Source organism: Schistocerca piceifrons, chromosome 6, assembly GCF_021461385.2.
Source record: "Schistocerca piceifrons isolate TAMUIC-IGC-003096 chromosome 6, iqSchPice1.1, whole genome shotgun sequence".
Lineage (NCBI taxonomy): Eukaryota > Metazoa > Arthropoda > Insecta > Orthoptera > Acrididae > Schistocerca > Schistocerca piceifrons.
The window spans coordinates 297,877,475-297,891,208 of NC_060143.1; the positions used below are offsets into that span (position 1 = coordinate 297,877,475).

Sequence of the window (13,734 nt, forward strand, 5' to 3'; positions counted from 1 at the left end):
GAGGCATGGATAACTGTATCAAACTAGTCTTCAGACTGAAGACCACAACATCAACAACATTTGTTATGAATAGGAAGGTAGGGCAGAGAGTGAATAGATGTGAACAGATCAATGATAGGTTTGTCCTCATCAGAATCAACAACAAATCAATAATAACAACAATAGTTCAAGTATACATACCAATAAAAGAGAAGAATATGAAGAGACAGAGTAAGTACTGAACAGTTAATTCAGTATGTAAAGGAAGATGAAAATCTAAGTTATGGGGGACTGGAAAGCAGTTGTAGGGGAAGGAGAAAAAGGAGAGTTATAGGAGAATATCACCTTTGTAGAGGGAATGAGAGAGAAGAAATACTAATTGAGTTTTGCAATAAATTTCAGTTACAATAACAAATACTCCATTCAAGAATCACAAGAGATGTAAACTCACCCATGATTTAATAATGATGAAGAGTAAGCTGAAGTTTAAGAGACTAGTCAGGAAGAATCAGTGCACAAAGAAGTTGGATACTGAAGTACTAAGGATTGAAGAGACATGCTTGAAGTTCTCTGAAGCTATAGATACTGTGATAACAAATAGCTCAGTAGCCAATTCAGTTGAAGAGAAGTGGAAATGTCTAAAAAGGGCAATCACAGGAGCTGGAAAGAAAAACTTAAATACAAGGAAAGTAGCTGTGAAGAAACCTTGAATGACAGAAGAAATACTTTAATTGACTGACAAGAGGAGGAAGTACAAAAATGTTCAGGGAAGCTGAAATGGTTTGGAAGGAGTGAATGAGTATTTAGACAACTCAAAACAACCTTCAGTGGAATTAAAAGCAAAAGTGGTTGTGTTAAGAGTAGAATGGGAATTCCCCTGTTAAATGCAGAGGGGGGAGGGGATGTGTGGAAATAGTACATTTAATCCCTCTGTGATGGGAAGGATCTTTCTGATGACATAGTAGAAACAATAATTAACAGGGAAATGATAGGGGATCTGATATTAGAATCAGAATTTAAAAGAGCTTTGGACATATTAAGATTAAATAAGGCAGAAGGGATAGATAACATTCCACCAGAATTTCTAAAATCATTGCGTGATCATGTTGGTGTGTAGACGGTATGAGACTAGCAATATACCATCAGACTTTTGGCAAAATATCAGCCACATAATTCCAAAGATTGCAAGAGCCAACAAGTCCTCATGCACCAAAGTTGCTGACAAGAATAATGTACAGAAGAATGGAAAAGAAACTTTAGATCTGTTATATGTTGATCAGCTTGGCCTTAGGAAAGGTAAAGGTACTAGAGAGACAGGTCTGACATTGCACATGGTAATGGAAGCAAGACTGAAGAAAAATCAAAATACATCCATGAGATCTGTTGACTGGTAAAAGGCATATGATAATAAAATGGTGCAAGATGTTCAGAATTATGAGAAAAATAGAGGTAAGTTATAGGGAAAGATGGGTAACACAATACATACAAGAATGAAGAGGGAACAATAAGACTGGAAGACCAAAAATGAAGTGCTCAGATTAAGAATAGTTTAACACAGGGACGCAGTTTTCTGCCCCTTCTGTTCAGTCTAAACAGCAAAGAAGCAATGAAAGAAATAAAAGAAAAGTTGGAGAGTAGGTTTAAAATTTGAAGTGAAAGTTTATCAATGACAAGATTTGTTGATGACATTGCTATCCTCAATGAAAGTGAAGAAGAATTACTGGATCTGTTGTAGTGGTTCTGGCTGCTTTATCTCTTCATTTGTCGTCCTAAGAGTCGACGTACTTTGTTGCTACACTAGCTGAAAAATGAGTTGTGGATTCCAACACTGACTACTGTAAATAACATAGCCAACAGGTGCACAGTTGTATTTCACAGTAACTTAATTTCATTGTTCACAATCCCCTAATAATACACAGTTATATGGCCTGTGCTCTATTGCATAACTTTCGATAAGCCTCATTAATAGTTTGCAGGCAAACCTCCACATACTGCTACAATGGTTTTCTGTTGAACATCTATGAGCAGTAAAATCTAACCACAAAGTTCACAGTTCTTGAAGAACAGAAAGGTATGTATTGAGCAGACACTGTCATTGTTTTTACACACGGCCTAATTGTTTAACACTTATTCCATCGTTAAGTTGAAGTATTGTTGTTGTTCTAATGCACACAGGTTTCATGTCTGAAACTCAGCCATGGACTGACTGCCTCATGACCAAACATTGGGCCCTTATATATCCTCACAATAATAGGGGCCAAAACTACACATTGTTCAAAGTTAAATTTACAGAAATTACAATTAAAACATGACTCATTAAAGTAGCTGAATATATCAAAAAATTGTGTGTTTTTAACAGTTACTTCTACTACAAGGGTTAAGCTGAATTATTTGTTTAAATGATGAAATTAACATATATAGTTTCATAAACAATACTTTTGACAAAACTGTTACCTAATTTGGAATTTATTAAGTGCTGACTTTGCTAACATGTTTTTGAATATAGCCAAATAAGTCCTTTAAGAATACTGTTAGTTTTTCCTCCAAATGTTTATAATTAGTACAGAATTTATATTTGTTTATATGTCAGCAATAGAATTTAAGTTATGAAACAATTACTGATTTCACCCTATAACAAAAGATATGAACTAGGAATAGCCAAAATAAATTAGAAAACCAATTACATACATAAAACTATCCACAAAATTAGATCTGGTGTTATATTCTTTAAAACTGAGGGCCAAACCTTCTCTTTTATGAAGATGCAGATTATACTCATGTATGTTAATGGTACTTAATTCAAAATTGAATAAAAGAGTTTTAAGGGGGCGGATGAAATGGGGAAGTAAAAATATCCCATCTTGCTTCATCACATTGTTGAATAGAATGAATAGTCTAATGAGTACAGAATAAGGATTGAGAGTAAATCGAAGAAAGACAAAAATAATAATGGCAGCTGAAGTGAGAACAGCAAGAAACTTAACCCCAGAAATGGGGAACATGAAGTAAATGAGGTTAAGGAATTCTGCTATCTAGGCAGCAAAATAACTCATGATGAATGGAGCAAGGAGGACATACAAAGCAGACTAGCACTGGCAAAAAAGGCATACCGGCTAAGGGAAGTCTGCTAGTATCAAACAGAGGCCTTAATCTGAGGAACAAATTCTTGAGAATGTATGTTTGGAGAACAGCATTGCATCGTAGCAAAGTAAGGACTGTGGGAAAATCATAACAGAAGAGAACTGAAGCATTTGAGATGTGCTACGGAAGACTGCTGAAAAGTAGGTGAACTGATAAGGTAGACAGAGACTGGAATACATCCAGCAGATAATTGAGGACAGAGACTGCAGAAAAGGTTGAAAGAGGAGAGGAATTCATAGTGGGTGACATCAAACTAGTTAGGGGACCAATGACTCAAAAAAGAAAAAAAAGTAATTTTGATGTGTTGCATATACTCTTGCAAACAAGCAGTGGAAGAAATAAAAGTAACTATTCACTGTCTGGTAGAGCTATCAAATGGTCATCCGACACTTAACATGTTCACTGTGTTGCATGCTGGGTGATGAGGATGTTTCACCACCAGGCCAAAGCACTAGGTGTGAGGATCTGCTGTGGCCATCTTTGACAACACAGCATAAATTATAAGAATGTACTGTGCCTGCCTTGTGGCAATCAGAGTGTTAAACAAAAATGAACTCATGGTTAAGCTGAGCTGCAGCACAGAGGAGAAATACTAATTGAGTTCTGCAATACATTTCACTTAGTGATAATGGATACTCTGTTCAACAATCACAAGAGGAGGAGACATTCTCGGAAAAGGCTGAGGCTATGTGAAGATTCCAATATGATTACATCATGGTCAGGCCAAGATTTTAAAATTAGGTATTAGATTTTAAGGCATATCCAGGAGCAGATGTAGACTGAAGTTTAAGAGACGAGTCAGGAAGTGTACAAAGAAGTGGAGTATGGAATTACTAAGGAATGAAGAGACATGCTTGAAGTTCATTGAGGCTCTGTGTGTGTGTGTGTGTGTGTGTGTGTGTGTGTGTGTGTGTGTGTGTGTGTGTGTAGCCCTTTTCTCTGAGGAAGGACATTACCTAAAAGCTTAGCTACAAGTTCAGTCTTGGTTTTGAGCCTGTCAATGACTCAGTGTCTCAGCTATATGCTGAAAGGTTACATTTAGTCCTTCCACTCTTTCTATTCCATGTAGGGTTTGTGAATATTGCATTAATAGTCTTACAGACAGGTTTACAGGCAGTTGTTCTGTGACCTAGACTGTTAGCTGACAAAAGCAAAAAACTAATTTTTTTGAACATAATAAGAGAGAATGGGTGGCATTCAGTCAGCATCTGTACCTGATGTAAAAACAAAAAACCTCCACCTCTACAATCTGTTTTGTATGTGACTATGTGACCTGGCACCCACTAATTTCCCAACAAGAATATCAAGTTGATTATGAATGATGGTAATTTCTCCAAATTGAAGTATTAGATGAATACCAATTCTTGGCTCTTCAGGAAACTAGATACACTGATGAAAATGTCATAGAATTAGAGGGATATAGGATTCTCAAAGGAAATAAAGGCAGGAATCTCATGGTAACAGGCATTCCACATCTAGGAACAAGGTTTATCATGAACAGAACAATAGTAATTTTTATTCCCCATGTGAAAGGCTCTCAGTTCTTACTCTGCAATGTACAAATGAGGCTTACACCTTAATAAATTGTCATGCTTCAATAAATGTGGGCAATAAAAGGAATCAGATAAAGCTGAAAGCCTCTGGGAGTTACAGGGATACAAACTATCAAAGGTTTCATTGAAGAATGTTAAAATTTTGTAAGGAAGGGTGAAAAAGAAAGAAAGTTCAGGAAAACTGTTGGAGGCTATACCGGAAAAAAATTAATAATAATAATAATAATAATTATAATGATAATAATATGGGGAAAGATTAATAGATCTGTGCAGAGGCATCAACCTCAAGATAATGGCCACAAATTTTAAGGAACCCAGAACACTCAGAGAGCACCTAATACAAACCTAGGTGAATATTACCTTGACCATGCAGCTATATCTTTTAACAATAAAAAGAAATCATGAAATAAAAGTTAGAAAGGGTGTGAACATTGAAACAGATCACTATGTAGCTACAATAAAAATTAAATTTATTCCCCCAACAAGGATTCCCAGACAAGGACACAGCATTCATAAAATATATACAGAAACTTTGAAAGTGAAGAAACAAGCCTTTCAGAAGGGGCTAAATGTAGACTTGGAAGACTGAGGATAAATTAAAATAAAATTAGTGAAAACAGCCCTGAATGAAGCACCACTCAAAAGACACAGATGGTGGAATGACAGTCTGAAAAAGCATAACTGTGTATAAAACTGGCAGAAATGGTACTCCGTAATAGAAATGATGTCTTTATCAGCTTTAAACAACAAAGGTCTCAGATATGAAAAGTGATAAGAGCAGTCAAAAGGATGTTAGAAAGAAACCAGCTATAACTAATTGAAGAAGACTTTCAAAAGAACAGTACTACAAACTTCCATAAAACTTACCAATAAGGTCTCCAAACATACCAACCGCCTACCTTGTGCTCCAAGTATGAAGATAGAAAATTAGCCCTAAGCAACAAACAAAACTGTGAACCATTAGCAAGCTATTTCAATAAGTTGTTAAATTGTGAGAAACCAAGGGAAAACTTTTCAGAACAAAATCTGAGATATACTCACACAAACTCAGAACCACCCAGTATGGATGAAATCCAGAATATCATTAAAGATGTGAAGAATGACAAGGCCTCAGGGGAAGATTCAGTTGCTGCTGATATGTGGAAAGTTCAGGTGTGGGAACAGACAAGCAGCTACATAGAGTCTTTCAAAAAGTCTGGGAAACAGAAACTAAAATAGGACTTTTGCAAACAAAATTAATTCACTCAGTCCACAAAAGAGGAGGTAAAATTAACCCCAACAACTATAGAGGGATATCACTTCTTCCAGTGACTTATAAAATTCTTTCAAAAGCATTACAAAAGGGGGTAGATCAGCAGTTAGGAGAGTACCAAGCAGGATTTTAAAAAAGGATAAACCTGTGTGCAACAAATATTAAATCTGAAATTCATAATAATGTACAGAAGAATGAGACCTAAAAGCTTTTATATAACATAAAACTTTGAACATAGCTGCTAAGGTTCAGTGACCGTGTCACAATTATATTGTAACAAATAAGCCCTTGGTCACAAATATAAAGTCAAAATTGACCTGGTTTCGACGCTACTATGAGCGTCGTTTTCAGAATTAGACTAACTGTACTAAAACATTAGGTATATAGTAGATTAATAAAATTAAAGTTAGTACTGACTTGAAAAAATGCAGTACTTACAAGTCACATATTAAAAAAGATCTCAGCCGGAAAGGCGATGTCATGAACACTTGTCAGATGGTGAGCCGCTAAGGGCTGCTTGTACTGTGGACAAGGGTTGCAACAAGACTTGTCAGTACAAACTTTAATTTTATTAATATACTATATACCTAATGTTTTAGTACAGTTAGTTTAATTCTGAAGACGACGCTCATAGTAACGTCGAAACCAGGTCAATTTTGACTTAATATTTCTGACCGAGGGCTTATTTGTTACAATATTTTATATAACATTTGTAGACTTCAAAAAATCATATGATTCAACTGACAGGAAACATTATTCATCACCTTAAGAGAGTTTGAAGCTGACAACATATCAGTGGCAACTGTGAAAATAGACTAACAAATACAAAATGCAAAATCAAATTGTTAGACAAAACCTCCAAGGCTTTTGAGATCAAAACTGGCTTAAGGCACGGAGATGGACTGTCACCATTGCTGGTTAATTGTGTGTCAGAAAACGTAGTCATGGGATGGAGGAAAAGAACAGAAGAAGAAGGAATTTGAATAATCACAGTTGGGGCAAAAGGGGATAATCAGAATTTTGATTATCCGGCTTTTGCAGATGATCTTGCCATCTTTGATGAATCTGTAGCAGATGCAACAATGCAGATAAATCTCCTACAAAACACAGCTTCAAAAGCAGGCCCACATATATCTTTTGAAAAAACAGAGTACATGACAGATGTGAAGGATGCACCGAAATATATGGAAAATGGTTATGATAGAATAAAAAAAGGCTACAAAATTTAAACATGTAGGTGAAGTAATACAACCAAGTGCTTTACACAAAGAAGCTAACCTAGCAAGGTGTAATCTTACCCTCCCACACATCACCATTGAAATTCTTATTCCGTGCACAAATTTTGAAAGCTTAAAGAGCTGTAACATATACAAAAGAATAACTTTTTATTTATCTTCATTGTCTTATTGTTGTTGTTGATGGATCAAAGTCTTGTCTAGGGGTACATTCTTGCAGCTGAAATTTTTATTTTGTAGGTTCTTGATGAATAAATAACTGATGAAGATTTTCCTGCATTATGTTAGAATTTTATTCTTTGTCATATCTTTCAATGTCACACCATTTTTACATTTTACACATTAAAAAAAAAACCAATAATTACATTGTTGGTGACAAACTTAGAAAACCTCTACTTCCATCTGAGGCATGCCCACCACTACTTACATTCTGCCTGTCTCACATTATTCCAAAGAGTTTACAAAGCAAAATAGTTTAAAAACTTTCTTTACCAAAAAGAATCTTCGCCAAATTATATCATTATTTTATAAATAAATCCAGATATAAATTTAATAATTTGAGTTAGATTGTAGAATTAATAGTATGAATTTTAAGTATACCAGAAATTTCATAATTTCAAATATTTTTGAAACAAGAGTAATTTTAACTCTTAGTACATATCAGTTGTAACACATTAATTTCTTTTTTATACATTTTAACCTGAAATATAATACATCATATACAAAATCATATGAATTCTTTTAATGAAACAGCAGAGATAATTTTAACCTATGCAAGAATCGATATATGGTACCAGTTATCTCTATATAAAAAAGGTAATGTTAGAGGAGGGCAACTCATTATAAAGGCCAAGGAAAATGGAGATGGTTTTTCAGCTAGCAAAAAACCTGTACAACAAGAAATCTATTTCCATAAGTGCAAAAATTCGGCACTACAGTACCGTCATTAAACCAGAATGCCTTTTGTTAAGTATAATCAGGTGAAACAAGAAAGAAGGAAAGGATAATAATCAGGAAAATTTTGGGACCAAAATATGAGAATGGGAAATGGAAATTAAGAAGTAATAAAGAAATTTAAGAAAATAAAAAATTGCAAGTTTTTTCATGTGGTCCTTAGTAGGCCAAACAATTTAAAAAAATTGTTTGTTATTGCCCTTTCCACTACAGATTAGATTAGATTAACACTTGTTCCATAGATCATGAATATGACACTTCGTAATGATGTGGAATGTGTCAGGTTAATAAAAGATGTCTGTACACGATATTACATTACACAAAATCTTGCATGACACTAATGATCAAGTAATTTTTTTCCCCTTAATTTATATCTAAAAATTCAGCCAATGAGTAGAAGGAGTTTTCATCTAGAAATTCTTTTAATTTATTTTTAAATGTTAGTTGGCTATCTGTCAGGCTTTTGATGCTGTTTGGTAGGTGACCAAAGACTTTTGTGGCAGCATAATTTACCCCTTTCTGTGCCAAAGTCAGATATAACCCTGCATAGTGAAGATAATCCTTTTCCTGGTGTTATAGCTATGCACACTGCTATTACTTTTGAACTGGGTTGGATTATTAACAACAAATTTCATAAGTGAATATATATACTGTGAGGTTACTGTGAGGATCCATAGATCCTTAAATAGATGTCTGCAGGATGACCGTGGGTGGGCTCCAGCAATTATTCTGATTACATGTTTTTGAGCAATGAATACTTTTCTACTCAACAATGAATTACCACAGAATATGATGCCATACGAAAGCAGTGAATGAAAGTAGTAAGCTAATTTACTGAGATTCTTATCACCAAAATTTGCAATAACCCTAATAGCATACGTAGCTGAACTCAGACGTTTCAGCAGACCATCAATGTGTTGCTTCCAGTTTAACCTCTCATCAATGGACACACCTAAAAATTTTGAAAATTATACCTTAGCTACAGACTTCTGTTCAAAGTCTATATTTATTACTGGAGTTGTGCCATTTACTGTACGGAACTGGATATACTGTGTTTTATCAAAATTTAAAGAGAGTCTGTTTGCTGAGAACCACTTAATAATTTTGTGAAAAACATCAGTTACAACTACATCACTTAGTTCTTGGTTTTTGGATGTTATTACTATACTTGTATCATCAGCAAAAGGAACTAACTTTACATCTTCATCAATGTGGAATGGTAAGTCATTAATGTATATCAAGAACAGTAAAGGACCTAAGACCGAACCCTGTGGGACCCCGCACTTGATAGCCCCCCCCCCCCCCCCAGTTTGACGAATGAGCTGTTGTTTTAACATTACATGAACCACTTATTTCAACTTTCTGCATTCTTCCAGTTAAGTATGAATTAAACCATTTGTGCACTGCCCCACTCAAACCATAATGATTTAGCTTATCTAAAATAATTCCATGATTTATGCAATCAAAGGCCTTTGAGAGATCACAAAAAATACCAGTGGGTGATGTCCGGTTATTCAGAGCATTTAATATTTGATCAGTGAAAGCGTATATAGCATTTTCTGTTGAAAAGCCTTTCTGAAAACCAAACTGACAATTTTTTAGTACTTTATTTTTACAAATATGTATTCAAATACATTACTTTCTCAAAAATTTTTGATAGAGCTGTCAGAAGAGAGATTGGGCGGTAGTTGTTGACATCTGATGTATCCCCCTTTTTATGCAATGGTTTTACAATGGCATATTTCAGTCTATCGGAGAAAACACCCTGCTCCAAAGAGCTATTACATACGTGGCTGAGAATACTACTTATCTGTGGGGAACAAGCTTTAAGTACCTTGCTGTAAATGCCATCAATTCTGTAAGAGCTTTTACTTTTCAGTGAGTTTATTATTTTACTGATTTCAGAGGGAGAGGTTGGTGGAATTACAGTTGTATCAAACTGCACAGGTATGGCCTCTTCTATTAGTAGCCTTGCCTCTTCTAGTGAAGATCTAGATCCTATTTTCTCCACAACATTTAAACAATGATTATTGAAAATATTTGCAATTTCTGATTGTTTGTTAGTGCACTTGTCATTCAGTTTTATGGCACTAAAGTCTTCCTGTGCTCTTGGCTGCCCTGTTTCCCTTTCAATAATATTCCAAATTGCTTTAATTTTATTATCAGAGTTACTGATCTCAGACATGATACTCATGCTTCTGGACTTTTTAATAACTTTTCTTAGTACCGAACAATAGTTTTTATAATATTGAACAATTTTGGGGTCAGTACAATAGGTTTTCATCAGTGAATAGCTTTGAAAATGGATAAAACTCACTGTACAATTACTTACAAAACTTTTCTGACAAGACACTTAATTTTTAACAGCTTTATTCTTCCAACACTGGCAGATTTATCACTGAAGTGAAACATTCTGAAAATCTATCGTAACAGCTACTGAAACATTATTTTGCTGGAAACTGCATTGATTAAAAGAATTTCTTTGGACAAATGATCCATTGCAACTTTTTTACAGGTCTTCTGCTAGAAATTAGTTAAAATTTCTATAATGGAGTTAAATCATCAAATACATACATAAATGAATGAAACTCATCTTCTCCTCATGCCAAGTTATCAAGAATTACATAATCTCTTTCAAATTTTTCTTACTATGATGAACTAACAGCAACTATAATGAAGTTGGTGGTACTTATATTTGCTGAAGTGCAAGATTCTGGACAGACTCACTGCCATTCCTACTGTATCTAAGATTTCTTCCTGTGCAACTGTGATGATGTAACATTTTCTTAGAAAACACTACTGCTAGGGTAGAACAGCAAAACTAAGATTATAAGAAATCTGATGTCCATACTGAATAATCTATATCTATACTACCATATAAGGCAAGATGTAATTTGAAGTTATAACCAAAACTCTTGAGAAATTGTTGACCAGTTTACTTCAGATTTTTACATGAAGAAAATATTCAGATGGACTATTATCTTCTTTGATCTCTGAAAATGGTGGGATGGCATATCACACTGTCAGCTTGCATCAAATTAACATTCATATAAAATGTCTCCTCAAGTATCTGACTGGTTCAAAACGTACTTGTCATTAAGTATCTAGTACATAATGCTATATATTGAGTTTTCATTAATGGTAAAGGAAATGTTCACTGTACACCAAGGAGGAATGGGAAACCAATAATATTGTCAATTAAGTCTCATCAGGCAGCATGAACAGTGTTAGGAAATCTGATTATTCAATGGAATTTTCTCCATTATCTCAAATATCTCAGTGCCAAATGCAAGCAAGGACATCCATATTTACTTAAAATTTATTTTAATCTTGTACAAAAAAGGGGAGAATATTAATTTATGAACAAATATAAGGCTGTGCATAAATGCAAGAAAAAGTGTATCCAACATTTCATAGAAAGTGTGTCTCAAACGTGTCCATGGCTGTTCTTAACTTGGCTTAAAAAAATGAAGTCTACAAAACTGCACTACATAATGCCTGAGAGACAACAGAAGAGTTGAGGTTGGGAGTCAATGGACAGAAGTCTTGTGATTGATAAAGCTAAATATATTTGAAAATTACAACTATTATGTTTTTTCTGAGAAATTTCTTATTTGTGTGGGAGTCTGGCAAAATAAAATGAATAAATTCTTGTTTCTGGTGACAATACTGATACAGTAACAATAATTTATCTTACTTTTTACATTTTATGACATACTGGTAACAATATGAGCCTTTCACAATGCATGTTACACAACATAATGGGAACTGTTGCAGCATATGCTTTTAGTTATGATTTTATTCTTTTTTTTATCATTACATAGATAGTTACTTGGTAGATTTTATAGATACAACAATGATTTTTCGTTTCCTCTTTTTATCTACTGACAGATGATCACTGGCTCATAAAAACAAGTCAAAAATGCATTATGAAAAGCTCATCTGATTCTACCATAAAAATATAAAAAAAGTTAAATAATTTTATGAGTCATTCACTTAATCTCCAGATACAGTATATCATTTTTTCTGTAGTAACACTAAACAGGTTTTGTGTTAGTCACCAGCATTGTTCATTGTATAGGGATGTTATGACACTGTAAATGATGAAAGGAGTAAGCTGAGGTGTTGAGCAGTAGACAGGCCCATAAACATGGTTTAAAACTTTACTGAGCTCTTGAGCTATAGTGTTCAGAACAATGTGCATGGTCAGGACAACATAGCCATCGGTGTATGTGTGTATGATTATGTAAGTTATCTGTGAAGAAGTAAACTGTCCAAAAGCACAGCAATGTTTCAGTGCCAATTGGCTGCCCAGTGTCCCAGCAACATAATTAGTGTTTACTTTTACTTATTCCATTATTTGTATGCTTATTTGTGTACTTTCCAGTGTCATATGAATCCTGTAAATAAACATTTAAGCAAAGTAGCGTATTAATTCATTGTGCTGGCAGTGTTACAGACAGCAAACTTCAAGTTCTTCCCAGAGGTTCAGCTTAATGTGCTGAGAGAATTACAGCCAGATAAACCAGCAATGGTCATGGAATACTGGGCAGGATGGTATGACCACTGGATGAACGGCAGACATGCAAGTACTTCAGCAGCACGTATGTATTCAAATTTCAACCTGTAACATATAATAAAATATTTTAATTCAGGTTATTATAGAGAAAACAATGGATTCTGATGAATGTGTGCTGAAATATTTAACAGGAATTTAGCAAGGACATTTTCCTTCATGGAAATCCTATATGTTCTAATATATAAACAATTCATTAACAAACAGCATGAAACTATTTTGCTGTTTTCTGGTGTGAAATGGGTAATATAGTTACTGACAGATTTCATGTGGATTCAAGTTTAGCTTTAATGTCATTCCAGTGACACTAAATATATGGAAATTTTCAGCTAGTACTAAAAATGGACAAAAGACAGATTGCTACTTACTGTAAAGAAAGCACATCAGGTTGCAGACAGGTGCAGTTAAAAGACACTCACATAAAGCTTTTGGCCACAGCCTTTATAAGTAAAAGAGAGAGTCTCACACACCATCCACATACACACACACACACACACACACACACACACACACACACACACACACACACACACACACACATGGAAAAAAAAAAAAAAAAAAAAAAAAAAAAAAAAAAAAAAAAAAAAAAAAAAAAAAAAAAAAACAAGCACACATTTCACAAACAAATGACCACCAGCTCCAGAATCTCGGGTTGGAATGCTACTACTATAATATCCCAGGTGGAGGGGGAAGGGGAGAATTGCTTCAAGGTTTCTAAAGTAAAAAAGAACAAGAAAGTTGTGATAGTGTTACAACTGAGAGAAAAGTTATCCAGACTCCAGAACAGTTACTATGATTCTTTTGTACTTATATTCAAAATAAATTAGTTTCCTTTTCCTTTTTCAACCAGTTGAAATGATCTTTTGGTAGTGATTATATTTCCGGTGATGTAACAACTCTATAGATGTTTGTCTTTTAGCATTAAATTATAACATCTAGTACTTACCTTCTTTTATGTTGGCATCACTATCTCCTTCAATGTATCATTGTTGGCACAGGCTTCATCTGTTTGAAGAAATTCTATCTGCAGTTAAATTTGAATTA

The 13,734-nt window shown here is 34.3% G+C and overlaps 1 protein-coding gene across 1 annotated transcript in view; it reads left to right on the forward strand.

The window, feature by feature from the left end:
* Nucleotides 1-13,734, forward strand: part of LOC124803280 (beta-galactosidase-1-like protein 2) — a 257,902-nt gene that overhangs the window by 173,541 nt on the left and 70,627 nt on the right. The window contains exon 7 of the mRNA XM_047264463.1: nt 12,566-12,718. Within this exon, the coding sequence (XP_047120419.1) occupies nt 12,566-12,718 (153 nt within the window). The remainder of the gene's footprint in view (nt 1-12,565; nt 12,719-13,734) is intronic.